General features: G+C 37.4%; 3 protein-coding genes across 21 annotated transcripts; 2 read left to right on the plus strand and 1 right to left on the minus strand.

Annotated features, from left to right (window-relative positions):
• The first annotated feature begins 54 nt into the window (after nucleotides 1–54).
• On the plus strand, nucleotides 55–7,157 carry LOC132909937 (protein artichoke). Its single transcript, XM_060965170.1, has 6 exons — nucleotides 55–1,432; nucleotides 2,241–2,854; nucleotides 2,970–3,143; nucleotides 3,260–3,378; nucleotides 3,464–3,610; nucleotides 3,723–7,157. Exons 1-6 carry the CDS (start codon nucleotides 1,401–1,403, stop codon nucleotides 6,837–6,839), a joined length of 4,203 nt encoding a protein of 1,400 aa, XP_060821153.1. The 5' UTR covers nucleotides 55–1,400; the 3' UTR covers nucleotides 6,840–7,157.
• A 175-nt stretch (nucleotides 7,158–7,332) lies between these two features.
• Nucleotides 7,333–12,651, plus strand: LOC132909945 (serine-rich adhesin for platelets). Of its 4 annotated transcripts, none has more exons than XM_060965213.1 (11): nucleotides 7,333–7,850; nucleotides 7,919–8,311; nucleotides 8,379–8,523; nucleotides 8,664–8,819; nucleotides 9,000–9,151; nucleotides 9,288–9,407; nucleotides 9,493–9,553; nucleotides 9,686–9,978; nucleotides 10,219–10,347; nucleotides 10,444–10,662; nucleotides 10,753–12,651. In XM_060965213.1, the coding sequence occupies exons 3-11, from the start codon at nucleotides 8,402–8,404 to the stop codon at nucleotides 11,934–11,936; spliced, it is 2,436 nt and encodes an 811-aa protein (XP_060821196.1). In that variant the 5' UTR covers nucleotides 7,333–7,850; nucleotides 7,919–8,311; nucleotides 8,379–8,401; the 3' UTR covers nucleotides 11,937–12,651. The 4 variants fall into 4 exon arrangements, with proteins under 4 accessions (XP_060821196.1, XP_060821195.1, XP_060821198.1 ...); XM_060965212.1 differs by having other exon boundaries at nucleotides 7,335–7,850; nucleotides 10,216–10,347; XM_060965214.1 differs by having other exon boundaries at nucleotides 7,336–7,850; nucleotides 8,694–8,819; nucleotides 10,216–10,347.
• Nucleotides 12,172–24,162, minus strand: LOC132909941 (dorsal-ventral patterning tolloid-like protein 1). Of its 16 annotated transcripts, XR_009658647.1 has the most exons (17): nucleotides 24,007–24,161; nucleotides 21,443–21,503; nucleotides 21,213–21,314; nucleotides 20,630–20,807; nucleotides 20,490–20,516; nucleotides 20,186–20,397; nucleotides 19,853–20,060; nucleotides 19,562–19,770; nucleotides 19,085–19,316; nucleotides 18,764–18,949; nucleotides 18,421–18,666; nucleotides 18,121–18,341; nucleotides 17,809–17,991; nucleotides 17,564–17,693; nucleotides 17,226–17,410; nucleotides 15,931–16,070; nucleotides 14,730–14,943 (listed from the first exon to the last, which is right to left on the minus strand). XR_009658647.1 is itself a non-coding variant. In XM_060965182.1 (16 exons), the coding sequence occupies exons 3-16, from the start codon at nucleotides 21,304–21,306 to the stop codon at nucleotides 14,573–14,575; spliced, it is 2,682 nt and encodes an 893-aa protein (XP_060821165.1). In that variant the 5' UTR covers nucleotides 21,307–21,314; nucleotides 21,443–21,503; nucleotides 24,007–24,162; the 3' UTR covers nucleotides 12,172–14,572. The 16 variants fall into 16 exon arrangements, 15 of the variants coding, with proteins under 15 accessions (XP_060821165.1, XP_060821173.1, XP_060821171.1 ...); XM_060965182.1 differs by lacking the exon at nucleotides 15,931–16,070 and having other exon boundaries at nucleotides 12,172–14,943; nucleotides 24,007–24,162; XM_060965190.1 differs by lacking the exon at nucleotides 15,931–16,070 and having other exon boundaries at nucleotides 12,172–14,943; nucleotides 21,380–21,503; nucleotides 24,007–24,162.
• Between the last annotated feature and the right edge of the window lie 36 nt (nucleotides 24,163–24,198).

Here is a 24,198-nt window from a genome sequence, read left to right on the forward strand (position 1 = left end):
AATTAAAAGTTACTCTTCTCTCTAGGAACTGATTATTAGTAATATCGATAGACATGGACGACTGTCGAAAATAATTGAAAAAATTCTCTCATTAATAATGGTTATCGGCAACAAAACAAAATTCTGTCATCGATCATGATTATTGGTAACGAAAAAAATGTTGATTTCTTATAATGGTTATTTGTGAGCTGACCACTTAAAAATTAATATTTCTGAATCACTGAATTTTTTGAAAAATTTTTTGAAGACTTAGTGATCATTGTTTCTCATTTAAACAATATCATCTTTTTATCAATGAATTTTTCATACAAATTTTAGAAATAATTATTATATTTGGCTATAGAAACACATAGATCCAGCGGTTGTTTGGGAAAATAAAATCGAAGTTATTCGAAGAGCAGTGATAAGGGTCAATAATGGTCGAGATAATAACACAGTAAACTCGTAATTCTATTTGAGAAATGTACTAATTGTTGGGTTGAAAAAAAGAAAATGAAATAATGAAAGGCATGTAAGTGCAATACTGACAAAAAGAAAATGAGGTAGAGAAAAGCATGTAAGTACTTATGTATCGAAACAATTTAGGTGGCAAAATCGGAAATACCGAACGAATGTAGTGGCAGTGAAAGGTTGTCCGATAAAACATTCCTATATCCATTCGATTACATCTCATGTTCTTTTCTCAAACTGTCCGCGCTGTATATGTATATATATACATGTATGTACAGAGGCGTGTATCGTATGTCGTATACCGTTCATTCGACTCTTTACCGTTTCCCCTACCTGGGAGAATCGGTCGCGTCGTACGTTGAGCTGGTATCTCGAGCGTAGGTAACCCCGTTACGTTCCTGTCTGCGAATTTACCGTCGAGAAGGACAGCAAAAGGCGCGTGTTACTCTCCCGTCTTCCCCTTCTTCTTTTGCCTCGATCGCAATTTTTCATCATTACAGTTAACGTATCGTACAATTCTAGTCTTCTGATAATTTCTTTTGAAAGTTCGGTTTTCAAATCAGGGTTCGAAGCGGTCGAACCTACCGCTTCTTTTATTCGCCTCTTCATTAGGACCAAGAAAATTCGAGGCAAGTAAAGTCAAGACAAGTCGAGTCGGGTCAGATCGGATCACATCGGATCGGATCGTCCGATCGAGAAAGCTCGAATCACGAGAAACTTGTTGCCAGAACAGACGAAGGATTCTTGTGTTTCGGACAAACAAACAAGAGTTAACTTAACAAACTGAGTTGAAAGTGTCTAGAAGAAACCCGGCCAATTAGGCGGCCGTGGTTAAATGGTTAAGCGATGAAGCGAGATTGTTAGTGATTGGATCGAGTGTTTCGATTACACCGATCGACATTCAGTTTTTTGATCGACTGGTGATGTCCCATTGGAATAAGCTACAGTAGATGTGGTGTGAAACAGCGAATATGAGAAGAACGTAAGTCGTTGCCTTTTTCACTTTTCCACGCGCTATTCTCTTTTCAATGATTTTATAATTTTACCGCGATACGTTAACCGATATATTAAAGATTTGCGATAAATCTACAGAGACGAGATCGGTAGAGCGGTGTATATTGTCTCGCGATACGGAAAATAATGTATTCGAGAAAGAAAATCAAGTGGTTTTTCGAGTGGAAACGAACATATTAATCTAGTCAGCACAAAGAACTATGTCGCGTACCGATCTAGTCAGATCACATAGTTACAACAGAGAATCTGACGCATAAAATTCCTTCGAGGTCGCGCGCGCCTTCTCCATTCGTTTCATCTTTAAACCTGTTCTTCTCTGCGCGTAATCGCGCGCAATGCGGTCGACGTGGTAACTTTGATTCATACTACGCGTGTTGCTATTTTGTTGATCTGAATCTGAATTCGAAACCGAAGCCGAACCCAAGTCGAAGATGAAGTATATGAAAGTGGAGATTGGTTTTCATAGCTTTTCATGCGAATTTCATATCGAACTTTACGTATTTCTAGCAAAGTAGCAATGTGAATGAACAATTCAAGTTTGACCGAGAGCGGAGAATAAAATCACCGTTATACATAGGCATACCGTGTTCGAGCGAAGCTGCTGTTGCTTCTGCTACCGTCTCGTCTTTTACATTCTCTCTCTCCTGTCCTCGTATTTCGTTACATTCGTTTTTCTTCTTCTTTTTTCCTGTCAGTGAATTAAAGAAACTAGGAATGCTAACAGAATAGAAAGACAAGAATAAGATTAAGTAAATAATATGACCGATCGTTTCTAGGTGGTATTTACCGATACTTATTTGTTCACTTTGGAACGTTGTTCCGACTAGAGAAGCGGAATGGATACCGTGCGTGGAGTTAAAACGGGAATTACATGTCCCGTGCAAATGTACCATCTCGACGGAATACAGCCGGTCGATCGAGATGAACTGCGATCGAGTGGTGTTTACGCGAAACACGATGGATAGTCTAAAAGGGGAACCGATTGTTTCCATTAGTCAGAGAAATAGCGGATATAACGCTCTACCGGAGGACTTGCTCAATTCTGACTTGAACCTGAAAAAATTAGATCTGTCGGGCAATTCGATTCACAGATTGATGGATCGTTTGCTCCGTGTACAAACTCAATTGGAGGAATTAAAGCTTGCCGATAATCTATTGGGCGATAACCTAAATCCGATATTCTCGAGCAATGAGTTTCACGGTATGAAACAACTGAAACTACTCGATCTGAGCAGAAACGGACTTCGAAGTTTAGAAGAAGGCATCTTTAAAGGATGCGAAAGCCTCGAACAGCTTTACTTGGACGGTAACAATTTGACAACGGTACCGACGATGTCTTTGAAGGGACTTGAATCGATCAGAGTGCTTTCGCTATCCGACAATAATATCGGTACGCAAAGAAGGACGAGAAAAAGAACGAAAGTAGAGTAACTCGTCTATTTGTTTATTCGACGAATAATACCGATAACGACAATGATTCCTCTTTCTTTGGTTTTTCTTTTCAGAATCCCTTCCACGAGCCGCTTTCTCGATATTAGGTGACTCGCTATTGCGATTAGATCTCAGTGAAAACGAATTGTCCCATATGGAAGACGATGCACTGTCAGGACTCGAACGATTACTTTTACTAAACCTATCTCGCAACGATCTTAATCGTTTTAACAGCGATGTTTTCAAAGGTACTTGGATATTTGTTTCGTTACACGTTGTTCTAATGAAGGACTATAAGTTCATAATTCATTCGTGAGAACGATCGAATGAACGAATAAAACTATAGAATCATGACTGTTTTTAGGGGCTTACAATTTATTGCAGTTGGATTTGTCAACAAATTTTCTGCGAGAATTTCCAAGCGATGCACTGAGACATTTAACGGATTTGAAGTTTCTCAATATGTCGAACAATTTAATCGATGTAAGTAATTACGATCCGCATCACGCTTTTTTTGTTCTTTTCTTTCGAAGGAGAAAAGAAGAAAGAAAACGGTTTTCATTTTTAGGAAATTGATCATCGACATTTATCATCTTTGGGAGAGCTCCAAGTATTGGATCTTAGCCGAAATAACATCGGTCGGCTAGATTTCGGTACGTTTTCCAAGTTGTCCGAATTAACTAGGCTCGACTTAAGCCTGAACGCATTACGCACGGTACGTATCAAGAGTAAAAGATAGAGAGAAAGAGACGAGGTGTTGAGGTAGAAAGGGAGAAAAAGTTGATCGCGTTTTTATCTAAATTGAAATAAAATCGAATCTGTTGCAGATTGACGAATCATCGTTCAATGGTTTAAACAAATTAAAATGGCTCTCGTTGCAAGACAACAACATCTTACTAGTACCAGCCCTGGCTCTGACTAGATTACCATCTTTAGCTCATCTTCATATGGAATTCAATCGAGTTGCCGCTTTGCCGACCGAGTTGATCCAAGCAACAGCTTCGAATCTTGTAACACTGGCGCTCACTCGAAATTTGGTTCGAGAGATACCTGCTGGTCTGTTCCAGGACTTTGAAAGGTTGATCAGTATTGAATTATCCGGCAATATGCTGTCAAGGATCACACGCGATACGTTCGTTGGATTGGAAGAAACGCTGCTCGAGTTGGATGTATCCTCCAATAGGTTAACCTCGATCGGCGAGCTTCCTCTAAGACGGTTGATCTCTCTTAATCTGTCGGGGAATCGGCTAACGCGAATTTCTCCGGAAACGTTCGATCATTTGAAAAGAATTCGATATTTAAATCTGAGCTCGAACCCGCTTTACGGTGGCTTCCCTCCGGTGTTCCCCTTCTCCGTGCTCGATCTCGACGTTTCGCGTACCGATCTAAGCATCCTACCGTCGATTCTGTTTCGCAACCTCGAATCACTCGAGAGGCTATCGATCGCCGGCAATCGATTGGAAAGAATCGAGTCAGGTACGTTCAACCGATTGGTTAATCTTTCGAGGATCGACTTGTCTGAAAATCGCATCGAGCATATCGAGAACGAGGCTTTCGTGGGATTGACCAATCTATACGAACTGAATTTACGAGGTAACAGGTTGAGTTCGTTTACCGGAGAACACTTTGACACCGGAACAGGTTTGGAGAGCCTCGATTTGTCTTCGAATCAAATAGATCAATTATCACCGACTGCCTTCGCGATCCATCCAAGATTACGAGAGCTTCGTCTCTCAGATAATCGATTTCTCTACTTTCCCACGGACTACCTGAAACCTCTGCAATTTCTCGAATGGTTGAATTTGTCGGGAAATGAGTTGAAGTCCGTCGACGAGTTCGCCTTTTCTCAGCTTGTTCGTCTTCGGTCGCTAAATCTTGCCGCGAATCGCATCGAGTCCGTCAACGAACTAGCTTTTCATAATTCTACGCAGTTGCAGCTAATCGATCTTTCGGGCAACGATATCGAGACGTTAAGCGAGAGGACGATGGAGGGTCTTCTTCGTTTGGAGCATTTGAATCTTCGAGACAATCGTTTAACTTCTCTTCCGGAAACAATATTTGATCCAAGCAGAGTCCGTTCCGTCGAAAGTATCGATTTGTCCGGGAATCGGCTAACCGAGATCCCGATTAGATCGCTACAGCGACAAATTGGGTTCCTTTTTAGATTAAACCTTGCTCGAAACAGAATGGTTGAACTGTTTAGTCAAGAGGTCGCCAGCAACGTGAAGGAACTCGATTTATCGGATAATCCGTTGAGCGAGAACGCCGTCAAAGGAATATTGGGAGAGGCCAAGATTCTCCGATTCCTGAACCTGGCGAATACCGGGATCGAACGTCTGATGGTCAGGCTCGAGACGCCGTTCCTTAAGCGGCTTGATCTTTCTAGGAATAGGCTGTCCAACCTCCGCGCAACGACTCTCGAACGCGCTACCATGCTCGAAACGTTAGACCTCTCGGGGAATAAATTCTCCGATTTATCTAGTTTGAACAAAGCATTCCAAGCCTTGCCTGCGCTCCGGAGATTAGATATATCCGACAACCATGTGAAAACGATCAATGAGACCGATTTCGATGGATTAGCCGGCTTGCGTTTCCTGACGATGACCAGTCTGCCGAATTGTACGAGAATCGAGCGAACCGCTTTCAAATCGCTCGGAAAGCTTCGCTCTCTGGCCGCCTACGATTATCCTAAGTTGGGCTATTTCGACGTCCAGGGAGTACTTAAACGAATGAACAATTTGGAAACGCTCGATATCGAGATCAAGGATTCCTCGGTAAGCAACGAACAATTATCGATACGTTCGCACCCTCGACTTAAGGAGGTGATCTTACGAGGAGTCAGGCTCAGAAGCATTCTATCTAGCTCGTTAGTTGGCGTTCGAGGACCCAAGCTGATATTTGGCCTGAAAAATACTTCCGTCGACTCAATACCGGCAGCTCTCTTCTTTCCGGTACCCCGCTCCACCGAATTGGAATTGGACATCTCCGGCAGCAAATTCACCACTCTATCCAGCCAATTCCTTTCGGCGCTTGATGAACGAATCGGTTCCGTCAAGATCAAGGGACTTCGCTATAATCCGATCGATTGCAATTGCGACGCGAGACAACTTTGGAAATGGCTTAAAGCGATCGGCGATGACGATCCTTCAAATCTCGTTCTCTGTTCCACTCCAATCAACTTAGCTGGATCGATTTTAATCAATCTCGCGGAACATCGATTGTCTTGTGACTTGACCTCCGGCGCCTCTGGCGACGAGTTCATCAACGATACCACCGCTACCATCCACGTTCTCGCTTCTTCATCCTCCTCTGATTCTTTTTCTTCTTCCTCCTCCTCTTCCTATTCCAACCCTACCGTCAGATCAACGTTTTCGGAACCCGAGATTATTTGGACTGTAGCACCACCGGTTCAAAACACTGATCGAAGTAAGCATTACAATGGCGATCATGCAACTTCTTCGTCAGCCGGTTCTTCCGCCGGTACGGACGATACACTTATCATTGGTATCGTTGGTGGCGTCGTAGCGTTCATAGCTCTGATCGTAGTCGTGATCTGTGTGTGCCGATTTAGGTGGTCTTCTGACCGAATCGATCAAACGCGTTTAGCCGTAGCGGCTGCGACCAGCAGTATTCCTGACGCCTCGATGGTCAGGCCTGCCAGCGCTTACTCCGGCAAGATCAATCATGAACTTTATCTCGGCTCTTACAACGAATCCACGTTAGATCGTGGGAATACCACGATGGCTTCTTCCGTTCCAACTATACCTCACCAAATAATGCCTTTGGTTCAACCACCGATGCATCTCATGCATACCCTTTTAACTCCTACTCAAACTCAATCGCAATCACAACCCCAACTACAAGCGCAACAATTTTACGGATATTGCGACGGCTCTTTACCTGTTTACATTGCTTGCTCCACTGATACCAAGTGTGACAGATAACGAAATAACCCACATCTTTCCATTGCATACACACGTATACCTCATAGTTTATTCGCTCATGTTCCACTCATTGTCAGTCAGCGTGTCGTCGTGTTTATGTTCATTTAACTTAATTCGTATAAACTCACGCTCGCAAGTAAGTGTATGTACGTATACACATGCCCCGTACATGTGTGCAACCTCATAAATAACACCACCTTACATACAATTTATATATTATATAAATCAACGTATACCTACGTTGATATTCTCTCCCTCTCTTTCTTTTAGCAACGAATTTATATATTTTATATGAATTATACAAGTTATATATTTTAATACATTGTTTTTTTCTATTTACTGCTTCATACATAGTATATAAATGCTTCTGTATTTACCATGATTCAATTTTTTTGAAAACGAAGCTAGAAAAGTTGAAAGATACGATTCCATCATGGATATTATGTGACACACACATGCGCGCGCGCGCGCACACACACACACACACGCGCGCGCGATTCTTAACCTCACAACTTTGTTTCATAGATGGCATAACAAAATCTTTGATTTTTTGAACGATCGGTATTTCAGAACATGACACTAAGATCCATAAGATGCCATATCCATTCTACATATGTAATATGTACATCTCATATGTATATCTCATCTGATAAGGCTTTCACTTTAAATGTCATATTCAATTTCTACCTGTTATCGATTATCGAAACGTATCAATCGAGAAGTCGCAAATTACGTGTATTTAGAAATGTGTGAGTAAGGAGTCGTGTGCATCTACTCGTATCTATGAGAACGCACACCGCATGCATAGATAACGTAACCTTATTTCGCGATCGTGATATGTCAAAAGACGTTTACGTGACATATCGATATTCCTATGTACTTATCTACGTACATATAAACATTTTCTTATAAAAAAAAGTTCTGGTTTTTTGGTTTTATTTCTACGGAAATGTCAATTCTCTACAGCATTCTGGACCAAATGATATAAACCTAGTATTCGATACTTATTTTGTATGTATGTTTGCCACGAGTATCCGTACTTTACTCGAACAATTCTTACAAATGTTATTTCTTTTCAGTCACAAACCAACAAGTTAACTGCATATAAGTGATATTATTACATATGAGTATCAAAAAAACAATGATCTGGGCTATTTTCAATCGATCGGTCATCGTACATCCATTTCAAATATTTCAATGTTATGTAAGCATATCAAACGTCTGAAAAAGTATATGCTATAACGTAACTAAACAAAATGTAATGCAAAAGCAGCAGAGATTTTATGTGTGTGTGTGTGAGAGAGAGAGAGCGAGGAGAGGGAGAAAGGTAAGACACCAGAAGAAACAAGAAATCAAGAAAAGTAACATAACTGAAAAAACATCACAACATTTTATCAGTTTCCTGAAAGTATTGAATTACAAGATATTAAATATGGATTGAGTCAATTTGCATGCGATGAATTGACTGGAAGGTAATTGTTACTATTTTAAAGAATCGTGTTTCACTTTGTATAAGTTTCAAAAAGTTACGCATTGTAGGACCTAAGAATACATGCCATAACATGATACAACCTTTTCTCGAGGAAGGTGCCTGGTGTTACTGGGTCGTCTCTATTGGAGCATTGTTGTGCTTCCTTGGTCTCATTGTTGCTTGTATTTGCAGTTGTCGTCGTAATGAGAACAAGTAAACTATTTATACATTTATAGTTATAAATTATCGTTATCATCTTTGAAAAAAATAACATTGCATACATTTCTGCTAACAATAGTAAAGTTACATTTTATATTGGAATTAAGAATGCAATTTTTCGTATCATTTACAAGGATACGTTCAGTTGTAATTCCTTTAAATAGGAATGAATTTCTCGGCCTTGCTGGAATGGTAACTCTAAATGATTCTGACAATGATGGCTTTAATGGGATTCCGATGGCAGATGCCCTTCGTATAGCAACGCAAGATATCATTGACAGTGGAAAAAGGTTCCTGTCCTAATATCGATTTAGCGTTATGCTGTTTTGTTAAATATAAATTCTCATAACTTGTAATAGTTTGCGAAATATTCAAACTCAATCACAATTATTAATATGTCAACTAGTATTATATGAAATGATGAGCTCTGTCTAACTTGAAATTATGAAACTTTTGCATTACATATATAGGTCAACCAGTGCCAATAGAAGTCTTCCAGATATTCCAAAAGACAAAGGAAAGAGGCATGAAAATACAGGAACATCTGCATCTCAAGATATTTATGAAATCACTGAAACGATTGGTGATCAATCCGAGCTCTACGCCACAGTACGAGATACAGGTATATCCGATAGAATAGATTCTATAGATTTATTAATTACATACGAGACATAGGTTAATTTTATCGAAAACATATTCCACGTCAGGAATGTGTCTCCTTCTTTTTAACGACAATATCGCTTTTAATATGTTTATAGCAAAAGAACAGATATCTAAACTGGATGTGCCAGAAGTTTTACATCAAAATCCATCATTGATCCAAGAAACCTCGGATGATCAATATTTAAGATTTGCGTCGTCCCCTAATTCAGACAATGGTACAAACACAAAAATAATTATCAAATCATTATTATCAATCATCTCAAATCATTGTTATAATGTAACCATTTATGCTTATTCCAGTTGAACATCCATATGCTCAAGTTCAAAATGTTCAAAAAACAGAGGCTAATCAATCGAGTCGGTAATGATTGCAGAGTCATAAGTATAGTTGTATTATAGTTTCTTTTTTTTTTTTATGATAATACTATTGAATATATATTTCTCTACTTCTACTTTTACATTAAAAGCGGAAAATGAATAAAAAATGTTACAGAAATAATATTAAACAAGCAATCAATGTCGACAAGCCATCGACGTCAATGTCTCAAAGTAACGGAAACCCCGTTGCACCACCAAGGACTCGTCGATCCTCGTCGCATAATTCTCTTTTGTCTGCCGAAACCGGCCAATGTGATATTCAGGCGGCCAATGCCATATCGGGTGGAGTACAAGCTAATCAAGATTTGCCTTACATGACGCCACCACTGTTAATGTTACTGCCTCAACCACCGCAACCTCAGTCAAATAGTCCGCAACAACATTTTAGCGGAGATTCTCAAGATTCTAGTAAATATTTACATTTCTGTTCTATAAGTCAATCTTCGATTACGCTTCTTAGACTTTGATGAAAGCGCAGTCTATACACATATGTATATACGCGGATTCGTATTACATTATATTCATAGTTCATATATATACATAATTCATATGCTTCCTATAACGTTGTTTTTTATAACGCAAAACGTATCCCCGCGTTATACGTTCATCTTTTTATATATATTTTCTCTTTTTCATTTCACATAGAAGGATACACAAGCATCAGTGTAAGAGAGCCCCTAGCTAACATAATTGCACAGACAAAGACAATTTGTCGACAGAACCAATCTATTCGACCCCTCACGGATCCTCATTATGCGACTGTATCGGATGATTCTGGTATATATGTATTTTAACAGTGTACACAACGTGTTTTTTGCTTATTTTTTTCTTCCTTTTTTCATCATTGATAAGCGATATTGTTTCACTTGACAGACGAAATGTATGCTGCAATCGACGAACAAGACAAGGTATACACTAGCGGTAGCGAAACGTACGCACAAATACAACCGACGATGACTGAGATTCAACGAGTACAAAACGAGCAAACATTATTCTCCCGCGTTCCGTCTCGTTCCGATGAAACTTACCCTGCTCCGCAACCACCAAGTGTTGATAGTTTACGGCATGTTGCACATGCTCATTCAAGACAAGGTAATAATTCTTTTCATATTCTATTCTATACGCGTATTCGCGCGTTTCAATTATTTAATAAATACCAAATCTCGTATCATAATATTACAGCTTCGTCGTCGAGTGCCAATAGTTCTATCGTAAATCCTGGATCACCAAAGCCTGAGAAACGTCAAGCGAATTCACCGTTACCGCCTCCGCCGGAAGGGACAGCAGAAGTATACGCATTAATCGAGAAGAAGCCAAAAAGCGATGACCGAATGAAATCAGCTTTATCCAGTGGGAAATCTCTAGAGGATATGTACGCGAAAGTAATGAAGAAAAAGAAAGACGCGGAAGAACAGCAAAATGACGCGCATTCAAATTCTCAGGGAAGCCTGCATTCTGATACATTCGTCCTTGGTTCTGTTCGAAAATCAAGTCTTGTTGAAAGTAACAGAATTGCATCGTCTAGTCATGATTCTATGGAAATACAAAAGAAGGAATCCGATTCCGTCGGTGATGTTGGTAATTTTCATTCGGAAACGGACGTTTTGATGAAATCATCCCCTCCTTCATCATCCAGAACTGATGACGGTTTGGACTCAAATTTCACGCTCGGTCATGGATACGAAGTTATGAACAGTGATTTACCTAAAAAACATTCAACCACTCGCGAGTCCTGTGATCCGAACTATGAAGTGTTATGCCCACAACAATGCCTCACTATGGATACTCCAGCAGACTATCAGCAAGCTAGCAACTCCGTCTCGATTTCTTTACGAAATAATGTAGATTTACCAACCACTTCTTCCCTTTCTACTTCTTCTCCTTCAACTTCTTCTTCATCATCATCTTCATCTTCTTCTTCTTCTTATTCCATGCCATTCAAACATCGACAAATTAGTAACGCTAGTAGTGAAGATCCAGGATACGAGAAAGTAAAGTTAAGGAGCAGATCCGAAATGGATCCAGATACGGACTCGGAACCGAATTATGAAAGTATGCCGCATGATTCAGGAGAACCAAATTACGCGTCAGTTAGCAGACCTGGTGACAGCGACACAGACCCTAATTACGAATCTGTTAATCACGGAGATCCTAATTACGAGAGCGTGAAATATATGAGTGTTACTCGCACCGAGGAACCGCCATACGAACAAGTGAATACATATAAACTCGAACAAGATCCGAATGGATACGAGAAAGTGCAGAAAAATATATTGTTTAACGCTGATTACGAACAGATACATCAAAATCATTCTTCTAAGCCGATTAATGGAGATACCGATGACGAGCAATATGTGCAAGTCTAATCGAATATTCTCCTTCGTTTCCCTTTCGTTGTATTCTTTTACCGCTGTCATGCTCCTTTTATAATCCTTTGTATCATCATATTTTCTAACATTTTTTCATATGATTTTCTGTTGTCCATTGCTTCATGCTTTTTTCTTCTTTAAATTTGTCCATCAACTCTATTTCTCTAACAATCGTACAATTAATTGTTTAATCGTCATTCTTCACTTTTCATTTTACTCGACCTAAAATATGTTTTTACTATGATGAAATGCAAATTACAAGATCGAATTGAGGAAAAGTATATGATGTAAATAATGTGATTCGTTTTCGTTTCATCATTCGAATTCGATTTAGTTTTACGCTTATTTCTATGTTTTTTCTCTTGTCCCGTTTCTCGTTACTCTCCTTTTTCTCAAGTAACATCAAATGGCATGTATCGTACTCATAAGGTGTATTACATTTGAGCACATGTTCACGATAACATCTTGCAGAACTCGTAATTAGTAACTTCGATGATAATGTAATTACATACATATGTATTGAACATATGTTTGAACATAAACTTTGAACATAACATGATCTTACTTCCGGCGCTAATTTATAGAAAATGAATATATGTCACGATTAAATGCATTCATTTTAAATATAATGATTTGTAGTCTTTTATATGTATTTTTCACGAGATCGAACGTTTTTCGGTAAAATAAAAGAAAGCAAAAAAGAAACAAAAGGGAGTTGTCTTGTTCTGTGAAATCCTGCTAAAAAAGGAAATTGAATCAAAATCGAAACCACAAATATACATCACACACAGATCTGTTACATCCTTTATTATTTCGCGTACTTTTCCTTGTTTCGTGTGATTTTTTTTTAGAAATACGATGTACTTCACGCCTATCAAATTTGTTATTCTCTTCATTTACTATGAACATGTTAAATACCATCGTTCCCTGTGTATTTGGCTATACATTTTTCTTTGTTTCCTTGTTTCTATTCCCCTTCTTTTTTCTCTCGCTATCGTTATTTTTCTTTTCGTTTGACACAAATTAAGATCTGTGTCCGCTTTCAAGATTCATGCAAAATGCGAAACATTTAAACATAAGATAAGTATCAAGTAAATGGGGAACAAAAAGTAAAAAACTCGACGCGTAAAATTTTTTTATCAACTTACTGCTCAATCATTTCGTGTTCGATATTTGATCAAACACGATTATACTTGATTACGTCAGGTTTTCACTTGTATAAAATCGTATAATGTAACTATTATATCAAATGGCAGCATTTGTAGATTTCATATATACTTATACGTGACGTATTTCTTAACAGTCCTGTTTTGTTAGTGCGCGTTGCATACAACAAAATCGAATTGTTCTGTCTAAAAATTGTATAATTAGTTGAAAGTAAACAATAATCTAAGGTAATGGGAAATATAAAACTTTTGAAAAACAAATAGGAATCATGGTAGGTTTGGATCGTTGAAATAGTCTTCCTCAATCGTACGAATTAAAAAAATAGAAGTAGGGGTCAAAAATTTTATCACAAAAATATACATATCGTGATTTATGAAACCACTGTATGTATATTACTCATCATACCAAGAAATAGGACGCAACTACGTAAACTTGAACGCCATTTCAAGCTACAGATCTTATCGCTCGATTATTGTATATGCTTAAAACTAAAAAAATAATATTTACAAAGAAATTGCGTAGGTACTATTTGTGAAATGATCACGTTCTCACATGTGTAAAATATGTATGCGCGTTGCGTATAACTAGTTACATGCTACGTGAATGGATTACACAAGGGAAGGATGCATGTGGTAACATGTTCTTCTATATAATCGAACATTTCAACCAGATACGAATATAACGTAATGTTATTACTTCAACCATACTTTGACCGTGGATTCGGCTAAATACATGCAAGAAAATATAAGAAAAAGGTGTCAATGACAACGCATTGACGTAACAATAACGATAAATCTAGTTAACTCGAAGTAAAAATATATTTTACTTATTCTTTTGGAGGATCAGGAGCTTCGGAAATATCGTTAACAATAACCGGATATTTTCATTTCTTTCACTCCATCTTCAATGAAACACAACTGATGCAACGATTTATTTTCCGTTAAAATTATTGCTGAATTACAGCTCGGCTATTTGTCGCGTTCTTATCTTTACGTTTCTCTTTATACGATCCTATATATTGCATCAATTATTATATATATTAAAAATACGCTCATGTATTTTAAAAGGAGTTAAAGCTTTAAAAAAAGGAAAACGGGGAAAGGTATACAAATTGCGTTTAGCCATACGTCTACAAGAAAATAAATCGTGCGTTATAGAATCACATACAATGAATCATTCTAAAAAATGCATACATGATTTTTATTATTCGAATATAGACTAATCTTGATAAAATTGGAGCAAGTTGAAGCTTATTCGAAGATTCTTTTGCGCATATCGATGATAACTATATCGTTATGATGAAACGCCTCGTTAAACACGAAAATGGAGTAGTTAACTGATCTTCGGGAGATGAGTACAAATGAGGTAGAAATGAGGTAAAAACGCGACGTTTCATTGGTTTAATATAACTATAACGTGAATAGAATAAGGTAACAAATAGAGTTCAAATAATATGACATGATGTGTCACACACTGTTGAGACTGCTGGCTTCCTCGACATCGCTGTCGCTCATTGGACTAGTCGATGATTCTAGGTGATATCTCGAATCACTAGTCAAATCTTGATAGTGCTGTTGCTGTTGTTGCTGTTGCTGATATTGATGCTGGTGCTGATGGTGATGATGATGAAAGTGGTGATGATGTTGAAGAAGGTTTTCATTATGATAACATCGATGCCTCTCGTCTATGCGATGACGCAGATCGTCAAGATGCACAGTTTGAACTCGTCTTCTTAGCTTTCGATGACACAAAAGACAAACGATCAATGCTATCAATACAGCACCGATGGCACCAACCGCGGGAACAGCGTAATTATTCGTCTGTACAACTATATCACCTGAAATATAATAATTTCTTGTCAAACGTTTGTTCAATCTAAAACTTGTCCATATTCTCTCTAATGTCCATTTTTGTATTTCGTCTCTTTTCTAGGTCCTCGTTTACAAAACATAAAATCTACACAATTATATACAATTCGTTGAAAGTTTAATCGAATTTTTGTACGATTGCTTATCATTCAACTAGCTTCATTTGTTTTATACTCGTAGCATATTTAAATGAAACCTATAGAAAGATGGCAGCGGACAAAGTAAAACGCGGCGGAACGAAGGATATAGTTAAAAAGATAGTCGAAGATAATGTGCGTGGTTGACATGGTTGATAATCTACGAAAGAGGAAAGAAATTTTGAAAAAGATGAAAGATTTAATAGCGAAAGGAACGAAGAGGAAAGAAAGAAAAGTGAAAAAAGGAAAGAGTGTGATTAGGAGCATCTGTAAGAGGAGAGGGAGAGCGCGAACATGTGAACGCGTGTCTGTGAGAAAGAGAGAAGATCCACATGCTATTTTATATGAACAAATTTGCATTCACTGTAATCATGCGTTTTTTCTATAAACTTTGTGTAAAACGTGAGAGAAACTTTTAAAACAATATAAACGTAAATTTCGAGATTACAGTATAATTGGTATACTTGAAAAACAGCGATATTTTCGATACAATTTTTGTAGAATTATATAATATTGTATATGTAAGTATATATGCTATAATAACCAAATGTGAGAAGTTTTTTACTTAAAAATAAATGAAATAATAAAGAGGGATAATAGCGCGTAATGGTGCAAATGACTTTACATGTTACATTTGAAATTATACATGTATACGTGTATAAAATGAATATGAAGGTGGTTGTGCGTCCGTCATCTATCCGCGTTTCTATTTGTATACACATAATACATTGGTTGACATTAAAAAGGTTACCGTATAATTAATTTGTTGTTGTATAAAAATTAAGAGCGATACATGTGCAATATTGTGAGTGAACTCACGTGATAGGGGAGATCATAACATGCCGGATCGTCGGAAGCTTCATGAAGGGCTCAGATGGCCACGAACACAAAGCACAGAGAGAGAAGAAGCATGGCAGAGACTCCAGCCAGTGCTGGCGACAATGGGGCTGATGCTGCACCTGCGACACCACACACAGTCATTCACCCATTCAATCTCTCCATTCTTTCACCTGTACACACAGCTACGTACTACTTACCCAAAATATTACGCAATTCAGTACATACTTGTCTTTCTCTTCAACTTCTATCTACCATTTTTTCTCTACTTACTAGTTAATCTTTTTCCAATGTCGAACATTGTTCCCCTATCCTACTCCATTGCTATACGTAATTACGAATATCTTGGAAAACGTGTATTGTACGCGTGTGCAAGGTGAACACTAACATGAACACTTTTTTTTATCGTAAACGATCGAAACGATTCGAAAACGATCTAGAACTGAAGTCATGATTTACGCGATAACATTACGTGTCCGATTCTTTCGAGCAAAATGAACTGAAAAATACATGCAGATTCGTGCAGAATTTACCAATTTGCATCATCTTAAAATCATATTCTTATATTCAGGTATCCAAATTCAGATGCCAGATATGTATAATAATGATGTATATATATATAATATGTATTGCTATACACACTATTCTTACTTTTATACGTTTAACGAGAACGAGATAGACAATTTGGTTCAATGCCGAACGATATCGTACTGTATAATAGCCAGTAGCAGGTTTGATTTTAATCGGATATTTACATGTGTATACAGTATACATCCATAGAAGATGCATGCATACATACACACTCGCGTATATGCATGCATAACATATACGTGAGAAGGATTAGTTAAAGGTACTGTACTCGGTAGAAAAAGAATACGCTTGGAGAATTTGTAGAGTAATTGAATAATTAAGTATCTATTGAATGATCTGAAGAAATTACAAGTTTGATATTGGATTCGGAAATCTATGCGTGTGTGGATGCGTGTGTGTCTATCTGTTGCGCGTATATGTATGTATATGTGTGTACGTGCGTTCATGTATGCACACGCACACACGTATGAGTACAGAGTTCACGCGGCGGTATAATGTTTATACATTTGCACGTATAGTGTATGGTGGAAAATTTGTACGTTGTCATCCTCACTAGATGAGAACGTAATATACACGATAATTTTACACAACTATAGATAGTAGAAGCAAAATAAAAGAAGAGTAGAATTGAACCACACGTTTCTAAGAACTTGACTCGATGTTTTTCTAACGATTGCGAAACTTACAATTTTCTTCATCCGTAGTGTCGTTTGGGCCACAATTACGAATGTTATTACACCGAAGTGACTCTGCAATGCAGTATTTATTTTCGCCACAAAGAAACTGATTCTGGCAGTCGGTATTTGTGCTCACTTCGGTCCATGTTGCTTTAAATCCCATTTGTCCAACCGCTTTATCAGCGAGTATGAAGCTAAAATGAAAGAAGGAAAGTAGAGAAAAGACGCGATCAATGCTCACGTTCTTTATTCTTTCACTTAAACGCGAACGCGACCGTGATTAATGTTTGTAAAGCTATAAACACGAAGTAGGAAGCAATAAAGAATCTCTTGTGTGAAAAACAAACCTAAGTCGCATGTTATTGTCCACAGAGAGGTAAGTCCAATTTTTGTCTAGAGTTTGAATACCACACATTTCGACAGGCGTGGACGATGCGGAATACCATATGCGCAGCACCGCAGCAGGACAACCACGAACTGAAGAAATTACATTTTTTTATTACTGCTAATAACTTCGATCGAGATTTAGGCCCTTCACTTAAATCAACTCCATTAATTGATAGAATAAAACTATTGAAAAACGTGGATATACCTGATTGATCACCTTCTACCGAAAATGCTTCAAAGTGTAGTAATATTCGTTGATTCGGTCGGACTCTTATAAACCAATTGCAAGTTTTACTAGCCAAATTTCTTGCGGGTCCATCGTATTTGTTTGGGTAATTCGGACTGGCAATGACTCCATAATTCACACTGCTTATATTCGATCCGCAATCTGCAATGTGACAAATACAGCGACAAACTATTTGTATTCGTTCTTGCTCTCTAAATAAATTAATTAAAGATTTACAGAAATGTAATCAATTTTGACGCGAAGGATTTGAGTTTTATTACAACTACGTACCTCCAAAAATAGGTTTCGCTACTTCGAACGTGTAACGCGCTTTGAAACCGCTATAAACTAACTCAGAATCCGAATGCAGAATCACTTTTAAGCCGAGGGCACCGAGATTTGATTCCACTGGTCCCGGAGCCGTACTACCACAATATCTACCTATTAATTTTTCCGTATTATCTCGATACGTATTATATATCTCCAACCAATCGTCTTGGCAAATTTCCACTCTGAGACAAGAGACATAAAAGGGCACGTTCGATTGTACATCAGCAGCAACAATAGTACAATAATAATTGAGCAACTTACCCGTAGTGTCCGGTCGTCATATTCGTATTTTTCGTTCGAACTTTAAAATAATCAAATATTAAGGTAACTTGTTCGTTTGGCGTAGCTATGAAAACATATGTGCAATTTGTATTGCTTGGATAATTACTAGGATGTCGCGGAGAATTAAAATCTCCTTTTTTGCGAGAGGAACTGCGGTACGTGAAAGTGCAGCTGCCATCGGGTGCTGCGGTACCCGGTATCTTATACTCTGTTTCAAAACTGTAACTATAAGAACAAATGCGTCACATATGCTGCTTTCTCTTATCGTGCACAATTTATTATCTCATTTAAGAAGACTTTGCGTATTAAATTCGCCTGTTACCATGCTTTAAAGCCTTGTCCTTGAGATTCTCCGCTGCTAAATACCATCACGAGTCTTGGACCATCGCTAACTACAGGGCTCGGATTACTTTCCGAACCGCACAATTCGTAATCGAATTTATCGTAAGAATCTGTTGCTTCTTGTCCTTTCAAATACAACTTCAAATATCCATCGGTACAGGATGAACTAAACGACGAACAGGCAAAAGAACGACGAAGGGAATACACATTGCGTACCATATTGAATACGAACAAAAAATTTATTTGATTGCGATCAAAATTGATAAGAGAAACGTTTTAACAGTAATGTAATTATACTTACTCTCCTATCGTCTTATTTTTTGGTATTTTAAATTGTCTGAATTCTAATCGAACGCGTTCAAGATGCTGGGAATCTTGCATTCCATAAATGAAATACCGACACACAACCTTTGGTATATATGGAAATGGATAGTTCGGGCTAACCACGAATCCAGATGATTCCTTTTTACTTAATATCTTCTGATCGCACTCTGATCCTCGTATATGTTCACCCTCGTAAGTGGTGATGAAGTCTGAGCAGATAGAGCCAAGCGTGTACACACACATATACATACATATAGGTACGTTCATGCGCATTTATATATACATATATGTATCTATGCATATATGCATATTGTGCGCGTACATATATACACCCAAGATTATGAAAAAAGAAGGGACAGAACAAAGTATTGTTTGCAACTGGATGCAACCCTTTACAATTGCTCGATCAATAATAGCATTTATAGCATTTATGAACTATGGTATTTCAACTTACCTAATTTAACGAAACTCTCAGAGAATTCAAAGATACCCTTGAATCCACGATTTTGTGTGTTCGCCGTACGTTGAAGTGTAACGAATAGTACGTACAAACTAGACTCTGATGAATATAATACCAAATTTCGTTGTTGACCACAATATGTTCCGATAACAGCCGACGTATTGTCTAAACCATCGTACACTTTTAGATAATCTAAGGGACAACTGTAAAACACAAGAATGTTACAGGAGGCAATTAGAAAAGTACGTAGCTGCTTAACGCGGAAGTACATAAACAGCTACATACTGTTGACCTCCAAAGAACAAATCGAAATCTCGAAACTCAAGGCGTACTCGTTGACCTTGTACTCCGATAAATTGATAACTGCATGTAAGACCTTTCGGATATGTGCCCGGATAAGTAGGAGATAATATACTGCCGTTGCGTTTGTTTTCTGACTCTACCTTGAATGAGCATGGTGTGCTAGGAGCTGGAGTTCCCACTTCATATTCAGCTGCGAGCAATCCAAACATTAGTGAGAATTGGTAGAAGCGAAAATAAATGTGTGTGTGTATGCGTGTGTGTGTAACCGAGTTGATGGTTAAAATTCCAAGTATAGGGCAAATAGTGCTTACGTACATGCATTGATAAACGCATATGTACCGCTGAACAGGCTAGGGAACGTAATATTTTTATCAGTGTAGAAACTAAGAGCGATTCCCTGATAAAGAGACACACGCCTGCGAGGTGGGATCGGACCACAAAAACGACCACCGAAAGGAGTTTCCACCAACTTGCTAGTATTCTCCGATCGTATTTCCGTGTACAAGTCCATATATTCGTGACCACAACTGAAAACCAAGTTTTTCCTAGTTCATCTGCGAACAAAAATAGTTTGGCCGCGAGCAAATTATATCGATACCTAACGTATGTAAATACTTACGCGGGTAACTCCCCAACAGCGGATCCACTACAAAAATATGGATAATTAATCAATAAATAGAACTCATATACATCGACACAAAAACTGGCACAAATAAAGAAATGATATTTTACCGCTTTAATTTAAAAGAAATTACTCACTCTGGTGGTGTACCCCGAAGGCCGAATGAATTGAATTTCAATTCGACTCGTTGTCGCGGCCCAGCGAAAAATATATATACGCATTGTCTGGAATCCCCTTCGGGGTTAATTATCGACGGAGCATGAAAGGTTCCATTTGGTGGACCATCTGGCGTACTTATAAACTTCTGATCGCATTCTGTGAAATTATACATGCGTCTAAATATTTTTTATATGTGGAAGAGCTTGGTAGATGTCCTGTTTAATACTTCTTTTCTCGTTAATAAGATCACAACTTATACATACTGTTGACTTACTATCAATTTGTTATTACTTCAATTTTTCCGACAACCGACAACAGTAAGAATGATACAATTAAACGCGTCTCAGTTTAGATATATTTAAATTGCCTACTATAAATACACAAACAAACGCCAAATATCATTGACTCCTTACCAAAGAAACTTATTTATTATTAATGTTAACGTATGATAACAATTGTTGTTGATTCTATCTTGTTATCACTGAACAATTATCTAAATTAAATTATTCAGTTGATGTAAAGGAAAGTGAAACAGAGAGGTAAACGAACATCATCACTAACCTGTACTGCTGCGAGGACAAAGTAGTAAGAATAAGATAAAAGCAGCAGAAATCAAATTATTCCCAGAAGCATGCCAGTAGAGTATCGAAGCCATACTGCATCCTAGGAATACACATTTGCATTTTGCTGAATCAGTTTTGTCTCGATTGAAATCATGATGTATATACTTTTTATTCGCTATTACGGCCAAATTGTAGAGAAATCACTAATAGTGGCAACTGTGATTTTACCATATCGTCAGTTTCTATTCCACACACAGGAAAAATATTCAACATCGATCTTCAAGATCATCTGCAATTACATGAGTTCAAGCAAGTTAGATTATTCCGCTAACTTCGTTGGATTTTATATGTTATAATATAACGTTGAAATTTATAATTAACACAGAACATTTAAAATGAATGTAATGAAACCAATGTTACATATCTATTGTATGTATGTTTTATCGAGCATTTACGATAGCGAATATCGTCTCACAAGAATCTCTTTTCGTCTCACAAACACGATACTGAACGATTAAAGTGGAAAATTGAAAAGTTGTAAGTATAAATGACATCGAGTATGCCAATAGACACAGGTTACTTTCCAAGTCACCTCTGCCGCCACACCTCACCAACTTGTTAAACGAACAAGACCCGTTCAGCTCTTTACATTCTTACAGGCTGATGTACCGAAGAAAAATAGAAAAAAAGAACTGATTAACTAGTTTTGTTATACATTATGACACGGTAGTATATCATAAACTTTTGTCATCAATTATAACCAAATATCATAAAAAACTTCTCCACGCTCATTCTGCAGAATCAATCTAGATGACAGTACAGAAGAAATGAATTCAAATACCACGTAAACACACGAAGATACAAAGCAATTCGATTAATATCCTGAACACGTGTCATGTTTATTTGCCACGCCCTCATTTTAGCCCTTTATGTCATTCACCGCATCATTCACTAATATTCTTGCGATCACGACATATGTATTATTTTCGGTTTGTTATATATCGTTATGTTACGGTATAGTTCATAATACGGTTGTACGAATCATAAAACAATTTTGGAAAAAACAAAAAAAACAAAACACCTTAGTATTCAAAGCACCCCGCCGCATTGTACTCTGTCATTGTCGTCGCCATCATCTTCCCTCTTTGAATTTCGATAAGGATAGCAAAATAGTCAATAACACAGCAGCGCCGCTAGTGACACCCGACAATTTTGCGCGCCACATACTACGGGCCACTAACCTCTTTACTATATGACCTGAACAATTTTATTAAACGTTACTTTTTCCATTTACAAAAATAGTACGTATCACTGTAGTAAATGAAATTTTTTCATGTCATAAACCGTCATGTTCGGCCCATTTTTCAATCGAAAAAAACGAAGAATGAAAAAGAAAAGATGCATACGTAAACACACTTGATAACGATCCATAGTAAATATAACATATAACGCGCATCATATGATCTTTTGAGCGACTTATTATACACCATATACAATAAAGGAAATTTCATTTAATTTATAACTTAAAAAAATCTTTCACTCTCGTTTTGATGTATCTAATAAATGCAAACGTCGGTCAATGCAAGTCATCAAATTCTTCGCGATACGAATTGCACAAAGTCAATTACTTACATACTTATACGTATTGCTTTCTATGTTTTTTTCTCGTCAGAAATATATTAAATACACTTCAAATATGTACACTTAGTATGTGCGTATATATCCCAGGTATGCTCTTTAAAAAATGATGTTCAAAATTGAAATTTTACACTTCATATGCTATAACATTCGAATAAGTGGAACGTGATGGGAAAATTTAATGATGTCGTTTATAAGATTAAATTCTTTAATATCTTTTTTTGCAAAAGTCCCTTGCTTTCTCTTTCCATCTACAGAAACACTGGATAATTGCATAAAAATCGGGACCCAAGTTTTGCAGTTATGCAGATGTAGAAACGATTCTATTTCTGGAGAAAACGACAACACGAGTGAAAGAGAAAGAAAGGCTGAAAGTCAAAGCGTTCGGCAACATATAAAGCCCGCGACAAATTGGGACCTTTAATTCAAAAATCCAACTTTCTTATTTTTTACTTTAACTCAAAAATCAAATTTCCTTATTTTTGATTTGTTATGAATGAAAACTTTTACTTTAAACTTTTACTTTAAACATGTTTGTTACATTTTTCTAATTAAAATAATACCAAACACAATATAATTTGGAGCATATTTTCTTACTTAGTAAATGATAATTAAGTACATACCAATAAGTAAACATAATTCAAATTATATCGTGCTTGGCTTCATTTTAATCACAAAGACATCACAAATATGTTAGTGAAAGTTTAATTTAAAAAAAATAAAAAGGTTTCACTTTTGAATTAGTACGTACTATACATTGTCTCAGTGATACCTTACACTGGATCATGTTATACTGCTCGATCACGGCGGGTCGTCGGCTTCGGAACCTCCTCCGAAATGACGACTGTGCAATTACGTAGAGGATCTTTTTTGTACAATAATCCAGTGTATACCTTTTTGGAAATATTACTTTACCCTATCATGCAGCACAATCTTGTTAAAACTACGTACACTAGATCGCGAGGAACGGAACAATATGTAACAGATGTGGGTAAACGATAACAGAAAATATGCTGGTTTTAACGTTGATTTTTCGTTATCGCGTATTTCATTGCCGTTATTATACTTAACTATAAAATAAATGTAAAATCAACACGGTATCGTTTCGACACTTCAGTTACATGAGAACAGAAAAACAGGTACTGAGTGTATACCTATATACAATACGTTGCGTGTGCTCGCGCAAATATTTGCACAGGAATATATGTATGATTAAATGAAAAGAGAAAAGAACTGACAAAACGATACAATAGATACATAACGCGTTGAGCAACCCTCGATCAGTCTGCTTCTGCGGAAGTACTGGCTACCCCAACACGCCCTAACGATAGGATAGAGGTCGCTAG

Source organism: Bombus pascuorum, chromosome 8 (genome assembly GCF_905332965.1).
Source record: "Bombus pascuorum chromosome 8, iyBomPasc1.1, whole genome shotgun sequence".
Taxonomy (NCBI): Eukaryota; Metazoa; Arthropoda; class Insecta; order Hymenoptera; family Apidae; genus Bombus; species Bombus pascuorum.